Source organism: Myotis nattereri (assembly GCF_964212035.1).
Source record: "Myotis nattereri genome assembly, chromosome: 2".
Taxonomy (NCBI): Eukaryota; Metazoa; Chordata; class Mammalia; order Chiroptera; family Vespertilionidae; genus Myotis; species Myotis nattereri.
The window spans coordinates 211609036-211629968 of record NC_138076.1 but is presented as its reverse complement, the minus strand read 5'-3'; the positions used below and the strand labels follow the sequence as shown (position 1 = coordinate 211629968).

The 20933-nt window shown below is 52.2% G+C and overlaps 1 protein-coding gene across 1 annotated transcript in view; it reads right to left on the bottom strand.

Annotated features, from left to right (window-relative positions):
• Window positions 1-20933, bottom strand: part of ACO2 (aconitase 2) — a 41952-nt gene that overhangs the window by 5935 nt on the left and 15084 nt on the right. Inside the window, exons 2-10 of the mRNA XM_081083443.1 lie at window positions 18263-18399; window positions 13190-13448; window positions 9088-9180; window positions 5224-5382; window positions 4849-4999; window positions 3027-3131; window positions 2065-2156; window positions 1437-1542; window positions 132-289 (exon numbers count right to left, since the gene is read on the bottom strand). Coding sequence (XP_080939569.1) covers window positions 132-289; window positions 1437-1542; window positions 2065-2156; window positions 3027-3131; window positions 4849-4999; window positions 5224-5382; window positions 9088-9180; window positions 13190-13448; window positions 18263-18399 — 1260 coding nt within the window. The remainder of the gene's footprint in view (window positions 1-131; window positions 290-1436; window positions 1543-2064; window positions 2157-3026; window positions 3132-4848; window positions 5000-5223; window positions 5383-9087; window positions 9181-13189; window positions 13449-18262; window positions 18400-20933) is intronic.

The following is a 20933-nucleotide window of genomic DNA, read 5'->3' as shown; positions in this document are numbered from 1 at the left end:
GCTGCTTGAGGGAGGAAGCGCTGTCTGGAACCCTGGGGCAGCTGCCCTGGCCGACAACACTGTGGCTTGTCCCTCCTGAAGCCACATTCCTCAGCGGTGGGAGCCAGGGGTAGGGGCACGTGGGCACTCACATAGCCGTCCCGCTCAATGGTGGCGCGGATCTGCTCAGAGCCCGGTGTGATGGTGAACTGGGACTTGCACTTGAGTCCGTGAGCCAGCGCCTGCTTGGCCACAGCTGCTGACCGTCCCATGTCCTCGTAGCTGGAGTTGGTGCAGCTGCCGATCAGACCTGGTCCATTGTGGGTGGTGGGGCCAGGAGTCAGGAGGAGACAGTGACCAGAGGTCTCCACTGACTTCAACTACCCAGACCTGGTCAAGTGTTCACCAACTGTGCTGGGCCAGGGGCTGTTCTTAACAGACACCAGCTGGAAGCAACCTGACTGTCCTGAATGAATCCGCTACTCATGACCCAGCCATTTAAGGGAAGTCAGTGTGACCACTGAGCACGCCCCTGCTCTTACGATGATGTACTCTGCAGGTGTGTGCACACCAGGGGGCTCCACTGAAACGGGCCACTGCTGGGTGAGGGTGACAGGAGATGCTCATTCTCTTCCTTTAGACTTTCTGGAATTCTCTGGTTTTTAAAAATTGGTTTATAATCAGGAGGAAAGAGTTCTTTTTAAAAAGTCTATTATCACAGTTATTACAAAAGTCAGGATGACATACTATCTATAGGTATCAAGACAGTCTAATCTCTCTTACCAATTCAACTATTTTTTTTCTAATTATTAAACAACCAAATGTTTTATTTGCTTCCACTAGTAAGGTAGACCACATTATCCAGCGCTTTATGCCACACACTGCAGAGAGCTCTTTTCATGTGTTAACTTGTCATTCCTCCCAAGAACTTCGATGAGTAAGTACGATGACCACCCCATTTTACAGACAGAGAACCAGGGCGTGGGGAGTGAGGGGACTTGCCTGTGATCACCCAGATTCACACACAGGCCACCTGGCTCCGGGCCCATGCTCTTCACAGCCACACTTATTGTGACAACGGCAGGTGCTAGTGATGACGACATGCCAGTGTGTCCATTTACAGAAAGTAAAACCAGGCACCCTGGGTAATATGGTGACATGTTTGTACAGAAGGACACACACGAACATGTGCGTGTGCACAGAAACAGCACACATCTCAAAGAGCTCCTAGAGCCGGTTTCTAGTTGGAGGCTGAGATGAGGGGTGTTTTACAATGAGCATATTTCTTTTATACCAAGAAAAAGTAATTTCTTTAAAAAGCCATAAAAAAACTCCAAACAATTTCAGAAAGTGCCTGGTACATTTAGGAAGCACCGTGGTGAGCACAGGTGACTGCCCACAGCCCCGCAGACCCACTGGCCCTGAGGCCGGCTCCCGGCGGAGGGGCAGCAGCTCACCTACTCTGATGTCCACAGGCCAGCCTTCCTTCTCGGCCACAGCGCCCACTTCTGCCACAGAGTGAGCCAGGTCAGGGGTGAAGGGCCCATTGATGAGTGGCTTCAGCTGAAGAAAAACGGCATGAGAAGCAGAAAGAGGGAGAGAACACATCTTGGAGGGTGGACAGCCTGTCTTCCTCAGAGGCTGTCTGGCCCCTGCTCACCAAGTCCCCACAGAGAGCCTGGGAGGCCAACTACTCCCATGGCTGCCTGTCCTCTGGCCTGGTCTGCAGGTCTCAGGGCCCCAAACTGCTTAAGCCTGGGAATCTCGGGCCTGACCTCTGAAAACAAAGCGAACTCCGGGACATACTCTTGGCTTTTGCTAGAGCTAAGGTGTGGCAAACTGAACCAGTTTCCAAATCAGCCACAGCCCCCTCTGCGCGCCCCTTGGCCATACAGCCCTCCTGCAGCCCCTCCCGATGCACTGGAGCCTGATTCAGTCAGCAGCTGACAGGTGCACTGGGGAGCTAGAGCCCAGGAGCCCTGCTAGTGTGAAAGCCAGGGCCCTCCCTGACTTCCCCAGGGCACCCCAAGTGCAGCCTGAACTCCCCACCCTCAGAAACTCCTTGGATCCAGTTCCCTTCCTCACCTCATTAAGGTTAATTTCAATCAGTTGGTCATATTGGCAGCCAGGGTCAGGTACCAGGTGATCCTTGAACTCCTCAGCTAGCTTGGCAATTTCTGAAATCAACAAGGGAGGGAGGCTGAAGTACTGTATGTGAAACAGAAACTGGTCATGAGTCCTTGAGGCCTCATCCATCCATCCATCCATCCACCCACCCCCCCAGCCATCCAAGCCACAATTACCCTGCACCTGCCCAACACTGGGCCCTGGGCACTGATGGCAAACAAAGAAACAAAACAAGCAGCACAGGACGCTGTCCCTGGCCTCGAGGAGCTTGCCCAGTGTCAGTGAGCCAGCGCGACAATCCGCTGACAGACACAGGAACATGGGCGCACAGGAGAAGCCGGCTGAGACCAGGGAAGGCTGCCTGGAGATGAGACGTGCTGCGTTTTGAAGAAGTTACTTGGTAATGGACAGGAGGGGAGGGCCTTCCAGGTGTGACTCCGTGTGCTCAGAGTTCAGAAGCGAACAGACTCGCTCTCCCCTCAGCGCCCTGGCCTCTGGCTCCACCAAGCACCCTCGCTCACCGCCCTACTGAGGCTGGAGATGCCAAACTAGAAGCTCAGGGAAGCGGTGAGGGAGGCTGGGAAAGTGGTTCTTGTTTACAAATGCTTTTCCTCCTCCCCTTGTTAGGGCAGGAATTATACACATAACCAGGTCCGTGCCATTTCCGAGCTTCTCGCAGCGGGCACCAGGGGCCAGGCCAAGAGGACTCAACACTGAGCACCTGAGGCCCTTTGAGAAGCTGGTGAGAACTAGACACCCAACTCCGAACCAAGAGCACACACATAACTGCAAACACTTTGAGGGGCTCTTCAGCGCCCCCGAAGCCAGTCTGGAGACGCCGGGTTTAGGAGGCCTGTCCTACAGGGAAAGGTGGAGCTGATGGCTATTCTGCCCCCACCACCCTGCCCCTGCCGGCTCACCTGCCCGGCCCGTCTTGTTCAGGTAAGTCTTCATCCTGTGGTTGTAAGGGAACACCGACGTTGTGGCCCCGATTTCTGCGCCCATGTTGCAGATGGTCGCCATGCCTGAGGAGAGAGAGCCCCCGTGTGGGTCCCACACACCTGCTGGGCGTGCTCACCACCTTCACACCAGGGGGTGGGCAGCCCTTCCTCCCTTGCTCACACAGCCACCTAGTGGCCCAGGTTAAACCCAGGGCCAATGAAGAGAGGCCATGGGGGCCAGAGCTCAGTTCTGGGGCTCAGAGAAGCCACTGAAGAGAACACGAGATTCAGCCCCTACAGGCCGAGTTCTAGTTCTGGGCTGGCTGTCGGGCTCAGCAGAGTAGCAGCCAATGTACTGAAGGCTGACCTGGCCCGAGTGCCCAGTTGCAACGGTGTCTACTTTGCAGGTAAGGGAACTGGCTCAGAGAGGTCCCAGGTCATGCCATAAAGCAAAGGCAAGTGCAACATTCAAGTCTAGGTCTGCCCGCCGTCCTTTAGCCACCCCATGGTGCTATGTGGAAATGTTGCTGGCTCCCGGCTTTCCAGCAGTAAGACTGGAACAATGTCCACTGGTTGGACCACAGTCCCACACAGAACTGGCAAGGCTGCCTGGCCAGTACGGCTCAGTGGTTAAGTGTCGACCTATGAACTAGGACAGTGACGGCGAACCTATGACACGCGAACTCATTTTTTTGGTTGATTTTTCTTTGTTAAATGGCATTTAAGTGTATAAAATAAATATCAAAAATATAAATCTTTGTTTTACTATGGTTGCAAACATCAAAAAATTTCTATATGTGACACGGCACCAGAGTTAAGTTAGGGTTTTTCAAAATGCTGACACGCCGAGCTCAAAAGGTTCGCCATCACTGGACTAGGAGGTCACGGTTTGATTCCCAGTCATGGGTCATGCCCAGCTGCAGGCTCGATTCCCAGATGGGGAGTGCAGGAGGCAGCCAATCAATGATTCTTTCTCATCACTGATGTTTCTATCTTTCTCTCCCTGCCTCTCCGTTCCTCCCTGAAATCAATAAAAAAATAAAAATAAATAAAGGAGTAACTGGCAAGGCTTACAGATGTCCTGACTGCTGTCAAAATACTGGCCTCCTAAGGCCACTGGGACATAGGTCTGGGTTTGTTGTTGACTTCCTAACTGAGCTGCCAATAGCAGGAAGGGCAGCCTGTGAGAGTGGCCCCAGCCCCAGCATGGGACGGGAGCAGGGCCAGCTGGACAGAGCTCCGTGGCGCTGAGACAGGCACCAGGGGCACCTGGACTGGGCCATCCCTCAGGCTGGTCCAAGTCTCTCCCTGGTTTCTGAAGGCCCAGGCATGGAGGTCAGGTCATCAGGAGTGATGAGCAGGAAGGGCCCGGCTCCTCCTAATCCAAGGGAAATGAGTGAGGCTCCAACTCCAGCCAAGAGAAGGTGTGGGAAGGGGTAAGAGTAGGTGAAGCCCTGGCTCTGGCTCCCCAGTGCCCCCACCCCCTACCTGCGTCCTCTCTGGGTCATCCTCTGCATCACCCAGGGTGCCCCAGTGCCATGGCCGGAGCAGAAGTTGGCTCAGCCCCCAATTGTGTGTGGCCACAGGGAAGTGCCCTGCCCTCCTGCGGGGCCTCCATCTCCTCCCGTTTAATGAGGGACCTGGACTAACCATCTCCCTCTGCCTGTAAGTGTTCACCCCAAGGCCCCAAACTGACTGGATGGATTCTCCGTGGAACGCCATTCACGGCTCCTACGGCTCCACTACAGGTCCCATTAGCCCCAACGCAGGCTGCGGCCACTCCACGCGGTACCGTCCTCACCAGTGCAGGAGATGGACTCCACGCCAGGTCCGTGGTACTCCACGATAGCGCCCGTGCCACCTTTCACTGTGAGGATTCCTGCCACCTTTAAGATCACATCTTTGGGTGAGGTCCAACCGGAGAGTGAGCCCGTCAGCTTCACACCAATCACCTGAATAGACGGGGCAAGACAGCAATTACAGGTCCTGTGTGCCATGTGCCAACCAGGAATCCACCTCCTGGATTTCCCGTTTCTGCTTATTTCTCCCTGCCTCCTTTCCAAAGAGGCGGGAGGCTGACCTACTCACCCATCCTCTGTGGGTTCCACATATCCCATTCATCCTCAGCAACCACCCCTTCGCAGCCACCCGGAGCGAGCCCTTCCCGACTCCTCACCTTGGGGCACTTCAGCTCCCAGGGAATCCCAGCCATGACGTCCACGGCATCAGCACCCCCGACTCCAATGCAGATGGCCCCCAGGCCACCGCCGTTGGGGGTATGGGAATCAGTGCCAATCAGAAGAGCCCCAGGATATGCATAGTTTTCCAGAATGATCTGAAAAAGATCTCAAGAAACCAAGATCTTAAGCTTTAAAAGCCTTCAGCCCCGCTGGTGTGGCTCAGTGGTTGAGCCTCAACCTATGGACCAGAAGGTCATAGTTCAATTTCTGGTCAGGACACATGCCCGGGTTGCGGGCTCCATCCCTAGTAGGGGGTGTGAAGGAGACAACTGGTCAATGATTCTCTCTAATCACTTATGTTTTTATCTCTCTCCCCGCCTCCTTTCCTCTCTGAAATCAATAAAAATATATACTTTTTAAAAAGCCTTCAGCAGAGAATGGAGGTGGGGCCCAAAAGGGGTCTGTAAAACTGCCCCCTGCTGAGACGGCCAGAGAGCCTTCCCAGGCACTCCTCCAGGAAGGGTCCCTCCGGTGGGTCCCGGAAGAGAGTGAGAGACAGGTGGCCTGGGCTCATGAATTGCTCCGACAGGTCCTGGCTGTGTGACTTGAGTTGGTAAGTGCTTCCCTGCACCTCAGTGTCCTCATCTATAAAACCAGGCAGCCCGAGCCGGTTTGGCTCAGTGGATAGAGCGTCAGCCTGTGGACTGAAGGGTCCCGAGTTCAATTCCGGTCAAGGGCACATGCCCGGGTTGCGAGCTTGATCCCCAGTAGGTGGCGTGCAGGAGGCAGCCAATCAATGATTCTCTCTCATCATTGATGTGTCTATCTCTCTCCCTCTCCCTTCCTCTCTGAAATCAATAAAAATATTTTTAAAAAAACAAATAAATAAAAACAGGCAAACAACAGTGCTTACCTCATGCATCACTTGATGGCTCAGTGAGATTATGTACATTAAACTGTAATAGTGCCTGGGAGATACATTTTTTTAAAAATATATTTTATTGATTTTTCACAGAGAGGAAGGGAGAGAGATAGAGAGTTAGAAACATCGATGAGAGAGAATCATCGATCAGCTGCCTCCTGCACATCTCCTACTGGGGATATGCCTGCAACCCAGGTACATGCCATTGACCGGAATCGAACCCGGGACCTCTCAGTCCACAGGCCGACGCTCTATCCACTGAGCCAAACCGGTTTTGGCACATTTTTAAACTTATTATTTGCAGCATGATCCTTTGAGTTTCTGTTGCTCATCTGTCAGATGGAATTATTCCCCCGACCCATATGGGTGTTGGGAAGGACCAATGAGATCAGAGGTATGAAAGGCTCTATGAACTGTCAGGACCGACCCAGTGGTGGGCAGGCTCCCTGCAACATCACAGAAACCCCAGGGCCTCTGCTCCGGCCAGGCACCTGCCTGGCAGACAGCAAGGTACGGGGAGCCCTCCTCTTAGGAACAGAGTTGGAAGGTCTGGCCCCTTCCCAAGGATGGCAGCAGGCCGGGAGGACAGGCCAGCATAGAGGAAATCTCTCACAAAAAACAACTGATGGCGAGAACTCTGGTTAACTGTTTCATTCCCTGGCCCTCCTTGCCTCAGTCATGTACAAAGACTGATCCGTGAAGACCAGCACAGAGAAGTCAGTGTGCCCACAGGATGCAGGCCACAGTGTGGTCCACGCCCAGAAGGGAGAGGCTATGCGGACCCATGGACTACAGAAAGTGTCACAAAGACGCTAGTTATGACGGTGACCTTGGTGGTCAGCTGGATATGGCTGGGTGAATGGGGGTCGGGGTGACGGTGGGAGAAGTGTATTTTAGGCTGAACTAACATCTAGAACATAAAGCTGGAAATTCAACCATCTGTCCATACAACACACATACACTAAGGACCTATTCTGTACTGACCTGGCTGCGGGCCCAGAGGAAGAAATAAGCCACCATCCCTGTCCCCACCCCCAGGGCATAAAGTCCGTGGGGAAAGCACTTGGCACACACTGGGGTCACTGTGAAGGGGTCCCACCAGAGGGCGCCAATGCTGGGCACGGGGATGGGGAGTGTGTGGGTGGCGGGGGAGGCCCTGGCAGGGGAGATGCAGGGAAGAATCTGCCAAGGCATTCAAGGGAGGGAAAGGAGTTAAGGTTTGACTTGGACATGGTGGATTAAAACTGCTGGCGAAAGGACATCAAAGGGGAGAGAACAGTAAAGAATTCCCTGAGAATTTCCTTTTTAAAGAAACAAATACAGCCCTAACCGGTTTGGCTCAGTGGATAGAGCATCAGCCTGCGGACTGAAGGGTCCCAGGTTCGATTCTGGTCAAGGGCATGTACCTGGGTTGCAGGCATATCCCCAGTGGGAGATGTGCAGGAGGCAGCTGATCGATGTTTCTCTCTCATCGATGTTTCTAACTCACTATCACTCTCCCTTCCTCTCTGTAAAAAAATCAATAAAATATATTACACACAAAAAAAAGAAAAAAAAGAAATGCAGGTACATCAGCTTCTTCCTGCTTAAAAAAGAAAGAAACAAACAAACAAATACACCAGGGTGTATGCTTAGCTGGCGGCCAGTGGCATGGGTGAGCTGCTATTACTCACATCCCCAAACCAAAAAAATCTGGGCATTTGTATTGAGGTAGAATGGGGGACACCTGGATTAGGGTGTCCTTAGCAACAAAAGGCCAAAGCTGGGTCCCCCTGATTCCCTGGCCCTGCCACTGAGAGAGGCTTTCTGGCCCCTGCAGACTCATGTGACCTGCTGCCAGGCAGCCCTTCCTGGCAAGGGCGATGGTTTGAAAGGGCAGAGCAGTGATCCGTGGCTCTGGTTTCAGTGGGGCAGTGCTGGGTCCCACAGGTCGGATTACAGCCTGACTCAGCTCATCTTGAAGGTGGCCTGGGAAGTGAGGCCTGGGATGGAGGTGGGGACGGGTCACCTTGGAAAGGTGCAGGGGCAGGTACCCCATGTATGGCAGACACACCATCAGTGCAGAGCCACAAACCAGAACAGTGTAATGTGCTGAAAGGCTCAGCACCTACCTCCCCAAACACAAACACTTGCACTTACAGAGTCACAACTGCCAACCAAGAGACAATTCCTGGCTGGAGAGGCCCTGGAAGAGCTGCTGGCCGACACGGCCCCATGGCCTATGGGACCTTCATCCGACCGATACCACGAAGGGCCAAAGACTCCTAGGAAGCTGTGTGCCCTGAGGGGGAAGCGGGCCCAGGGTGACAGGAGGCTGCACAGCAGCAGGGAGCACTGGCACCAGGGCCAGACGCCTGGATGCAAATCCAGCTCCATCATCGGGTCAGGTGGCATGATTCCCCCACACACATATGGGCAAGTAGATTCGCTTCTCTGTGCCTCAGTTTCCTCACCTGTAGGTGTGGCTAATAGAAGCCCCTACTCATAGGGTGGTGGTGAGCACTGAGGAAGTGACCCTCTGAAAGTGCTAAGTCTCTGCCTGGCCCACGGCATGTGCTCAGCCAGCGTTAGCTGTCCATGCAACAAGGAGTCACACTTGTGTAAAAAAAGCAAAACAGAAAGTAATACAAAACTATACTGCTTAGAAGAAGGGCAGCCAAACGTAAACATGCCAAACGTAAAATGCTGCTTACTGAGGTGGTCAGAAGGGACTATTTTAATTCCTTACATGGAAAGTGAGAATGTGTAACTTGACATAATGAAAATTAATTTAAGAATGGAAGAGGAGAAGCCTAGGGGCTGACTGAGATGGCGTCATCAATCTCCCCTCCTCCCTCCTGAGCCCTGAGCCCCTGCTCCCGCAGGCCTGGAGGTGCCCTCTGGCTCCCTAAGGGCAGCCCGCCACCCCCCACAAAAGGCAGGCCAAGCCCTGCATTACCTGGTGAATGATTCCAGAGCCAGGCCGCCAGAAGCCCACGCCATACTTGGCACCTGCAGTTGCCAGGAAATTATACACTTCCTGGTTTATGTCCTGTTGAAACAAATCAATACCCAGCGCATTAGTAACAGTCTGTGTCTGGACCGACCCTTGCTCACGCCCTCCTCCCACCTGACCTCCCCCACGGCCTGACATGCTGGCACTGTGGAGACAGGCCCTCCCCCGGGGGCCTTCTACAAATAGCCCCAAAGGGCTTGGACGATGGCCCAGGGTTTCGGCTGGCAGGCCTGGGAGGAAAGCAAGGGAGCAGAGACAGAGCCCAGTGTTACGATTCCTGCTCAGGGAGCAGGTCCAGGACAAGTTCCTTCCCTGCCTGGGGTCTCAGTTTCCTCATGTGTAGAAGGAGCTGAGCTACATCCCCTCCAAGGGCCCTCTGGCACCCAGTCCCCCCCAGGGCCAGCAGGAGGGCAGGCCGCCGCAGGACTGGGTGCACTCTCCACCTGAGCCCCGGGGCCTCATCTGTAATCCGGGCTGACCCTGACCGAATGCCCAACTACGGAAAGGGCATCGCGCTAAATATCCTCACCACCCACCCAGGAGCGAGAGGTGTCGTCCTCATGCCGTTTACAGGTGCCAAAGCAGAGGCTCAGAGGGGAAACCGTGTTCTGGAGATCCCAGAGTTAAAAGGAGAAGCCCGGGTCTGAAACCAGGCCTGTTCACCCCAGAGCCCGAGAACTACAGTCTGATATGAAATAACGAAGGGCACCTTCCCGTATCTCAGAACACTAGACCAGCATCTGGCACAGCCTGTGCTCAGTACTTGGTAATGTGTTTGACGCGCCCCAAATGAAAGACTGCCAAATGGACTACGTCCTGAGATGGAGGTTTCAGCAAAACCGTGGGGCGGCCAAACCCATTCTGCCTGTAATGGGAGGCAGCCTCCTCAGGGGTAGGCAGGCTTCCCAGCACCGGATGGGAGCCCGGGGTTTGCCTGGAAGCCATGGCATGCCCCCGACAGGTGAGACCCCACTGACAGGAGGGTAGGACCACCTCGGACTGCAGAGTCCTAAAGGCAGCACGAGGAAATGAGACCTGCCAGCCTCTGGGCAGGAGAGCCATCCTCCCAGCAGAGGAGGGACCCACTGTCAGCTCCCCTGGGCCCTCAATAAAACACCCTCAGACCACGTAACCCCGTAACCTAACGTCAGACCAACCATGACCCTTCTGAGGGCCCACCTGGTTCTCCTAGGTGAAAGAATGGCAAACAAAGAACTTGGGTTCCCAGAGCGGTCTCTTTCTGATCAATTATTAATATACTGGCTTTTTCATTTACACACTAGTCACTTATAAAACTGGTACCAAGGGCGGGAGGCAGGCGGTTGTGTCTGGGTGCATATGCACGGGTGTCTGTGCAAGTGGGGAAGAGGCAATGCGGTGCCCCGAGTGGTCGATCAGTGTCGGGGCCTGAACTTGGCTTAGACCAGCGGTTCTCAACCTGTGGGTCGCGACCCCTTTGGCGGTCGAACGATCCTTTCACAGGCGTCGCCTAAGACCATCCTGCATATCAGATATTTACATTACGATTCATAACAGCAGCAACATTACAGTTATGAAGTAGCAACGAAAATAATTTTATGGTTGGATCACAACATGAGGAACTGTATATAAAGGGCCAGAAGGTTGAGAACCACTGGTCTAGACCCTTCAGGCTGCCTGTGTGACCCTGGACAGATCACTTTGCCTCTCGCCCCAACCATGTAAATCTGACCATATCCCTCCCCTCCTTAAGCTCTGCAATGACTCCTGGGATGGTGCCCATCGCCCTCAAGGCCCTGACTCCACCTGCCCCCCAAACACCCCATCCCACCCTTTCACACACAGAGCTCCGGCCCACAATTCCCTTTCAATTCCAAAAAGGCATGGAGTTGCTTCCTGCCTTGGGGCCTTTATACACACTGTTCTCTCTAGACTGTTCTTCCTCCAGTTAACATCAACTTATCTGCTCAGGTCGGTTCCGGCCCAGGTTACACCCTCAAAGAGGTGCCCTTTCTCCTCCAAACCACAAATCTGACAGTTTTCTTATTCTCAGCGTCCTGCGCTTTCCCTTCATAACATATACAAACTGGCAAGTTCCTATTTATTTGTGTGACTGTTTAGCTCTGTCTCCCTACCAGACTAAGACCCATGATGGCAGGGCCCGTCTGCCTTGTTCACACTGTACCCCTAGCCCCTAGCAGTGTCTGGCACAGAATTAATGTTCAACAAACATTTGTTACATAAATGGGGGAATGAGCTTGGAAACCTTCTGATCCTGTGACTCTCGCCTCCAGAACGCAGATTCCGAATTCACAAAGTAAGGGGAGGCCAGACCCTGAGGGTGGTGGCCCTGCTGTGGGCAGTCAGTCACCCAGAGGGGTATTAAGGTCCCAGTTCCTGGGCATGCCCAGTTCCGGGCACACAGGAGCCCCTGCAACGCCACCGTCACTGCTGCTGCGAGCACGGAAACCACGGGCTGCCGGCTGGGCTCTCTCAGCTGAGAACAAAAAGCCGCTGGGCAGCCAGGGCACAAACGGGCAGGCCAGCGGGGGAAGAAAGGGCTTGAATGGGAAGGCTGCCCTGAGCCGTTCCCATGGGTCTGAGCGGCTCGCTGAGCTGTGCTGACCCTGGGAGCCGGACCACTTTCAATTGCATGCCCTGCTCTGTGCCTGGCTGGGCGGAGGCCCTGCCAGCATTCAGCTCCTGCCAACTGCCCCCCATGAGGGGCGCCCACTTCCACTGCAGGGGGTGGAGAGGGTGGAGGCCCAGATCTGGGAGAGACCTGCTGTTGCCAAATGTTGAGCACACACAAAGGTACCACAAGCAGAGCCTGGGCAGGGGCAGGGATTTGGTTCCTAAGGAAGGGTGTGGGGAATTCAGTGTGGCACACAGCCCCTTGCGTCTCATTAAGCAAAACAGAAGAAGAAAGCCCTGCCCCCAAAGGAGGCCAGTCAGTAAGAGAGGGGGAGCCGGATCTGGGTCTGGCCCTAACCATCCCCCTCCCCCCATGCGGCTGTAGGACTTGACTACACGGTGCCTTTGGTGCCTTTGCTGCCTCAAATTTACATTATAGCCATCGGCCTACCTCCCTGATAGGATCTTCGGGGTCAGACAAGAGTGTGAGTGGGTGCACACGTGATGCTGGGAGAACAGGAAATTTAAACTACCCTCTCCAGAGCAGCTGCCAACATTCATCAGAACCTGATGTCTGCATCATTTTTCTAATTCTATATAATAAAAGGGTAATATGCAAATTGACCCTAACAGCAGAATGACCAGAACAACTGCTCAACCAATCACTATGAGGCACCCCATCTTTCAGTCCCTTTCCCTGGCTGGCAGCCTCTGATCATCCGATGGCAAACGGGGAACCTGGGGTGGGTGGTGCCACACAGAGGACAACCGGCGGTGGGGGTGGGAACGGCCAACCTCTCAGTCCCTTCCCCCGGCCTTCAGGCTCCGATCGCCCAATGGCGAACAGGGAACCAGGGTGGGTGGCGGTGGGGGCAGGGCCAGCAAGTGGGCAGAACGTCTGACCCCTGGGTCCTTCCCCCGGGCTGGCAGGCTCTGATCGCCCAATGGCAAACGGGAACTGAGGGAAGATGGCCCTGATCGCAGGCCAGGACTAGGGACCGTACCCATGCATGAATTTCATGGGCCAGGCCTCTAGTATAACAGATAAAGGACCAGAAAAAAAAATACCATCAATGTAGTAAGATTAAGGATGATTTTGTTTTTTAGGTTTTCTCTGTATTTTCTAATATCTTCAAAATGAGTAAATGATATTTTAAGAATTAGAAAAGTATAAAAACAATTTAAAAAAAAGACTATTCCCGGCCAGCATGGCTCAGTGGTTGAGCATTGACCTATGAACCAGGAGGTCATGGATCGATTCCCAGTCCGGGCACATCCCTGAGTTGCAGGCTCAACCCCAGTGTGGGGTGTGCAGGAGGCAGTTGATCAATGATTCTCTCTCATCATTGATAGTTCCCTCTCTCTCTCCCTCGAGGGCTTTGCCTCTCACCTCATGTCACACCATTGTCCCCCCACACCACCTTCAGCTCACCTTGGCCCGACGAAGGTCTTTCTCACCCCCGACCTGGGCCTCGATCAGATGGTCGCAGTGGATGGTGGACGGCACCGCCACCTTGGGCAGCCCACTGCTGATGAACTGCAGCATGGCCATCTGGGCCGTGGCGTCCTGCATGGCCACGCGGTCCGGCCGCAGCCGCAGGTACGTCTTGCCCCGCTCGATCTCCTGGTTGGCTGGGTCATCCAGGTGTCCATACACAAGCTTCTCAGAGAGGGTCAGAGGCCGGTTCAGTCTGGGGGAAATGGGAGAGGTTGCTTGGTACTGTCTGCACAATCCCCTGCCCACCCACAGCACTGCCCCTCTGTGCACATGGTCACCCTGAGAGAGGGCAGGAGGGGACTGTTCCCTCCACAAGGCTGGAGCGGTCCTGCTTGCTGTGGCATCTCCAGCACACAGCACAGTGCCTGGCACTTACTAGGTGATTCAAAGTTACTTGATGAATACGTGAAACACAAGAGGTGGTGTTTTGTTTTGTTTTTAAGAATATTTGTTTTTTCAGCATATTAACCACTATTATCTCATGAGCATCGATTACATATATTTCATACCGTTTAATCCTCACTGTATGCTTGGCATTTAATAAAACAACCAAGAGGGAGCAGAGGCCAGCGGAGTGGTGACAGTTGCTCAAGTTTGCAGCCAGGCTTTCCTTGAACCCTGTCTCGGTCCATGAACAACTCCCCTGCGCTGTCGGCCCCACAAAGACAGAGGATCCAAACCAGTACCCCGACACCCAACCTGCCCACGCTCCATTCACAGCCTCCACCCCGGGGGAGGAGGCCTTCTTCCCTTTTATGCTAAAGCCTTGCCCATGAGCCCCACTTGCTCTTCCCCCATTAAGGGAGGCGTAGCTGTCAGCGCTTAAGAACAGAAACCCCTATCGCTGCCTCTGGCCTTTCACTGGTCCTCCTCTTTTCAGACCCCATTTCCCCTCCTTCCTCATCAGGGCCAAAACAGCAGAAAAGTCTGACCCTAAGGGAGGGGCAGCCCCTGCCAGGACTCAAATGCTTCCTTCTCCCCAGGGTTCCCCCAACTCAACCCTCAACCACCCACCTGAGGCGCCCTGCTGATTCCCTGCTGCTGCCCACTGCACCTGGCTGCCCACACAGCACAGCAGCCCTGGCTGGACCTCACACTGCCTCCCCCACGCACGAGGCTTACGCCAAACCCGAGGCCTCCTGGGAAGGCAGAGTTTTACTCACACACAATAAGTAAAAAAAATAAGGGTATCAGATAAGGAGTCAGAGGCTCTGGGTCTAGACCTGACCCTATTACTAAACCAATGTGACAGATTAGCGACAGTCCTTTTCAGGGAGCTCACCAACTCTAAAGTCCAGGACTTTGACTGGAATGAGGTAACAGTACTTATAATAAAACAGCTTTACTGAGGTATAATTGGAGTGCAATAAACTGCACATATTTAAAGTACCCGATTGATAAGTTCTGATATATGTATACACATATGTCATCACCACAATCAAGATAATGAACACATCCATCACCCCCAAAAGCTTCCTGTGCCCTCCCACTCGCCTCCATCCCCAAACCACCACTGGCTGTTTACCGTCACTACAGATTGGTTTATGACAGCACTCACTTGTAGCTCGACCTTGCTAGCACTTTACTGTATGTAACTCATTCCATCCTCACAAGACGATGAGGCAGCTGCAGCGCAGCGGAGGTAACGTGCCCCAGGTCACGAGTGGAGAGCAGAACGCAAGGAGCCCAGCAGTGTGGCTCCGGGTCCGTGCTCCTTCCATCGCCCTGCACTGTCTCAACAGGGCTCTGCTGGGAAAGCGGGGACCTCTCTTCTGCTAGCCTGGGCTCCAGCCCCTCACTCTCGACTTACCAAGTCCCTGGAGATAAGAATTCCCTCAGGAGCTGGCTCTGTGGGCAACAGCAGAGCAAGTGGCAATTCTGAGAATCCCTATGCTCTGCTGTCATGAGAAGCTTGAATAAAAATAGTGCTGGCCTGAGGCACAGCCTGCCCCCTTTTGTGCAGCATCTCCAAGGCTAGTGGGACATGCAGTGAGTTACGGAGCACGACCCCTCTTTCTGGTTCCCAGAGGAGAAAAAAAAAATAGCACATGGACTTTAAAACTAAAGGCCTTGACAGCAAATGCCTGAACTAGTATAAAAAAGTCTGACAATGACAAAAGCCCAAGGACGAGTCCATCATCGTATTTCCTTAAGGATTAACTGAGGACGGCAAAATGGGCCCTCTATATCCCTCTGTCCCTCTGCGTCACCAAATGGCAGAGCCAGTTCCCAGGAACAGAACTGGACCCCTTCTTTTTATTTTTTATTTTTAATCCTCAGCCAACGATATTTTCCCATTGATTTTTAGAGAGAATGAAAGGGAGAGAGGAAGGGGAGAGAGAGGCATCAATTGGTTGCCTCCCGAACACACCCTGATCCAGGCCAGAGATCTAGCTTGCAACCGAGGTATGTGCCCTTGACCAGTAATCAAACCCATGACCCTTCGGTCTGAGAGCCAAGGGTCTAACCACTGAGCAAACCAGCTAAGACAGAACTGGGCCCCTTCTGTCACGGACACAGGGTGGAGAAAGAATCCCCCCTGCAAGTCCCCTGGATTTCCAAAACATTCTTAAATGTGTTTAATTCACTAACATCTTTTTAGAATAGCCTCACTCTACCTTCTTTTCTACCTACGGGTTTCTCAGCCATGGCACCCCGGGCAGTTTGGGGCAGATGATTCTTTGTTGTGAGGCTCTCTTCTGCAATGTAGGATGTTCAGTAGGGTTCCTGGCCTCTACCCACTAAATAACACTCCCTCCCTCATCTCCCCCACCCCCCCACTGACAACCAAAAATGTCTCCAGACATTGCTAAATTCCTCTCAGGGACAAAATTGACACCCACAACCCCAGTGAGAACCCCTGCTCTATGGCAACATCCTTTATCTGCACTAATCTGGAAAATGCTGAAAGTTAATGGACTTTTCTGGTTAATGCAGGGTTGTAATAAACAGGCAAAGAAAAAAAAATCTTTTTTTGGTTAATTTTACTGATATAGTTAAAAGCAAAAAAATTACCAGTGCCTTAGAGGGTAGTTTTTTGGTTAATTTAAAAAATATATATTTTTATTGATTTCAGATAGGAAGGGAGAGGGAGAGAGAGAGAAACATCAACTATGAGAGAGAATCATTGACTGACTGCCTCCTGCACGTCCCCCACTGGGGATCGAGCCCGAAACCTGGGCATGTGCCCTTGACCGGAATTGAGCCAGGGACCCTTCAGGCCTCAGGCTGGTGCTCTATCCACTGAGCAACCCAGTTAGGGCTTTTTGGTTAATTTTTTAAAGCAAAGACTAAAAGGTGAATAATATTGTAATACTTTAAGCAATAAAACAATTAAAAAAATAAAAGGTGAATAATACTCGTTGTCACACTATTGTAAAGCAAACATCTATGTTAACTCTCCTTTTAAGCACGATAAAGAGCAAGTTGGAAATGCTTTGCAGTCTAAAGGAAAATCCATCATTTTCCCACCGAGCTATGGTCAGAGAGCTCCAAGAATAAATAAAATGTTGTTTCCTTGGGAAAACAATATTTTTACCAGATCCCATATTGATGGGGACAGTGGTTGGAAACTGTGAGTGTATGTTAGAACCAGCTGGGAAATTGGCCAGCGCTCCTGACAGTTTGATGAGAGGCTGTTAAACAGCATATTCTGATTTAGTGGGGCGGGGCTGGGCCTGGGGTTCTGCATGGCTAACAACATCCCAGAGGATGCTGCTGCTGCTGATCCCTGGACCACGTTTTCAGGAGTAAGACCTTCATGACCCAAAAAAAGAAAGACCTTCACAACCTGAATCGGAATTGCTAGGGGGCGTGTTGACTGTTTTTACAAGCTTCCCAGGTGACTCTAATGTGCAGCCTAGATGAAACCCACAAGACAGCTGGAACTGACACTGGGAGGCACTGGAGCTGGATGGACCCTCAGGCCACTTCCCCAATCTGACACTCACATTTTTTCTTTCTTTCTTTTTTTTTTTTTTTTTGGTTAGGTACCCCTACCAAAAGCTTTACTCTGAGGGAGAGAGATACTTAGTTGAGTAGGGTTAAGAACGAATAAAGTAGCCCCAGTATGTACAAGGGCCTTAGTAACTTCCCTTTTTATGACACTGATTTTCTTATCTGCAAAATGCGGAGGGTGTAACAACTACCTACAGAAGTTGTTGAAAAGAATAGAAATCATGTATGTGACGTGCCTAGACCAAACTGGACACCGAGGTAGCTCCTATTAGTATGACCACCCTTGCCAAACACTCACAGGTCCTCACTACAATTAAAGACTCAGTCAGTCCTTACCTTAGAACTGACGTGAGGATACCAGTAAAGAGGCAAACAGTGACCACAGAGAGGGAGTGTGGGAGAATGGCTAGAGCACCGGATGAGGACATGGGACAAGCTCCCACCACTCGCTCACTGTGTGGCCTCAGGCAAGTTGCTTCTCCACCTGAGCCTGTTCCCTGGCTGTAACATGGGTATGTTCATATCTGTTCTCGCTATTCCCAGGGTCACTGCACCAGGTGGGGAGTTGTTCAAGTTCCAGGAGCAGTGCTGGCTGGTGTATACCACCAGCCCCCGACCCCATCCTCCTGCGGCATCTTTGTCATCCTTCTGGTGCCACCATCTAGCCCAGGACCAGGCACACTGGACAGCAGTGCAAAGATGGCTGCTATTTTACCAAATGAGGAAAGGGAGACCCCATAAAGATATGCTCCAGATCCCACCCGAGCGCTCCTCCGGGCCCACTCGCATGAAGAGGAAATAGATATTTCTCTGGCACGTAGGCCCAGTCCATATCACCAGCTTCTTGATAACAGACTTTTCCTCAGCAGAGGGAGAAAGACCACCGCCAATCGGCAAAGCCTCTCCTCCGCAGGGGCCACTGTACCCTAAGCGCCTTGCTCCTGCCATCATCCTCAACCACGCTTCCTCAAGCACCCGCTCTGCTGCCTGAAAGGGCAGGTAGCAAAAGCAGCACCTTTAGCCGTCCCCCAGCTCCCCCAGAGGCCTTACCGTTTGCGAACAATGTCGATGTTCTTCTCTAGCAGGTCATAGCGGATGTAATCATTGGGCTCGAAGTGGCTCATGGCCACCTTGGCCCGTTGGCACAGGACTGAGGCCACATGGTACTGCCGCACACCCAGGGCTTTCTGCAGGAAGAAAGGCAACAGCAACTGTCAATGGAGGACTCAGGGTGGTCCACCCCTGAAGGATCAGTGTGGTGAAAAGTGAGAAATGACAACGTCAAAAGCTATTCAGTGCCCGCTGCCTCCGTTTCCTCATCTAAGGCACAGGGATGAAAGAGATGATTCAGCAGCCACAAGGAACACAGCTTGTGGCAGGAGAAAGGGTAAGGGACTTGCAGCCAGAATTGCTGGAGCAAAGTCAAGTTCTATCAGCTTAAGAAATTCATCATCATTTGAGCACCAGAGGAGATGGGAAATGGGGGCATAACCATCTCCGCTGATGACAGGGTCACTGGAAAGAGGAGATGAGAACATCTGTGGAAGTTCTCAGTAAGCTGGGAAGCACTAACCATGTCGCGGCTGCTACTCCACTGCACTACACGTTCCCTGAGGGTTGGTATCAAGCGCTATTTGTCTGATTTATCTCTGTACCTAGACTACTTGGCACGTACTAGAGATTCAATAAATGACTGTTGAGTAGATGGAAGAATTAATGAGGAAAACGTCATCCATGAACTTTGGATATTTTCTCATCCCTTCGACTGGGTAATAAAAAGGACAGCTTCGACGTGGCTCCTTTTCTTTGACTGCTCCTGGGAAAGACAGCCGCCATGTTGTTAAGACATTTCCCTGGGAGAGGCCTACCTGGAGAGGAACTGTGGCCAATACCAGCACCATGTTGCCAGGTGTGTGAGCACAACATCTTGCAAGCGAGTGTTCCAGCTCCAGACAAACCTTCAGATAACCACACCCCTGGCTGACATCTGGACTGCAACTTCTTGAGCGATTCTGACCAGAACCACCCAAACAAGCCACTCCCAAATTCCTGGCCCACAGAAACTGAGCAAGAAATGTTTGTAGTTTTAAATACTCTATGTTTGGGGGCAACAACCTGTTATACAGCAATAGATGAATGATTGTTATGATGGGGTCTGCATTAGTTCATTTTAAACTGTGGGTGACAACCTTCCAAGGGTTCATTGTGACCAGGGAAGAATAACTGAACCCAAGAAATGACGGAGGGAAAGGAACAGCCACTTCCCTTCAAGGTGGTATTCCCTGTCTAAGGGGGAATATGCCCTTGGGCAAGGACAAGGCAAAGCTCAAGCTACTGCCCAGGTTCCCTCCTTTGTGTCACCAGGACATTTAAATCCAACCCCTGCCGATCTCAGCATCTGAACCAATACAAGTGCACAAGTGCCATTCCCTGTGCGGGTCACCCATGGTGAACACCAACCCCACTGGAACAGCACCCCCAGCACTGCCCACCTCCCCCCCAACCCCCCAGCAGGAGGGAGCGCTCAGTGCAGACTTCAGCCCCACTTGTCCTCCAGCTCAAAATCCACCCAGGGGTCCTCGCTATCTACCGCACTGGGTAGGGGTGAAGAGCCCACCAAGGACGCAACAGAGGACTTCGAACAGCCTGTACACAGAAGGACCAGGGCGCTGCAGCTGCAGCTACAACCTGCCGCCACCCCAGGGGGGCGACCTGGGCTTGAAGTCTGGCACGCCATTTACTATCTGAGTCATCTTGGACAATTAGCCCTCGTTAAACACTCATTTCCACACAGAGCTACTGTGAGGACAGGAGCTTACATAAGCACTGGGCGCAGTTTCTGTGATTACTTCGGTGCACTCACAAGCACGCACTCAGCCTGTGTTTCTCACACAAATGAGAAACTACACAAGCTGTTCTGCCACTGGCTTTTACCATTTGTCAACATGTCTTATACATCTTTCCAATGTCCATATACAGATCTACCGCTTTCTTTTTGTAAATTAACTGCTCACCCCCTCCCCAATATGCCTTTTGTCTAGGTAGTTCTCATTAATCCTTCAGGTTCCAAATTAATTTCACTTTCTCAGAGAATCATTCTTGAACTCCCAGCCCAGTGAGAGCCCATTTTATATTCCCACTGACTACTTCTTGACATTCATATGTGAGAGCTGTCTGCGTGGTTTGTAAGCTCCTCTGGGGGAGGAATTGTGTCTGCTCACTTGTTACTAAATTCCCCGGGCCTGAGCACCAGGTCTGACACACAGGAGGTGCTAGAAAACAGAAAACATCAGTAATTAAACCGATGAATGTTGCTTCTTCTTTACCAACCAGCTCTCTCTTGTTGAGCAGGGTTAAATACAGAGGAGGTGTGGTTAACCTTGTGCGAGCAAACTGGTAAGAAGACAAATCAATCATTGACTAGTCTCAGATGCTTTTGGTTAGAGTGTAAACAGGTTAACTTTTTCTTTAATCCTCACCCCAGGATATTCTTCCCATTAGTTCTTAGAAAGAGTGGAAGGGAGGGAGAAGACAGAGAGAGAGAGAGAGAGAGAAGTGAGAGAGCCAACATTGTTTGGTTGCCTCTTGCACACACCCAGACCAGGGCAATGATCAAAACCTGCAACCCCACCTGGCTGGTGTGGCTCAGTGGTTGAGCATGAACCAAGAGGTCCCCAGTTTAATTCCTGGTCAGAGCACATGCCCAGGTTGCAGCCTTGAT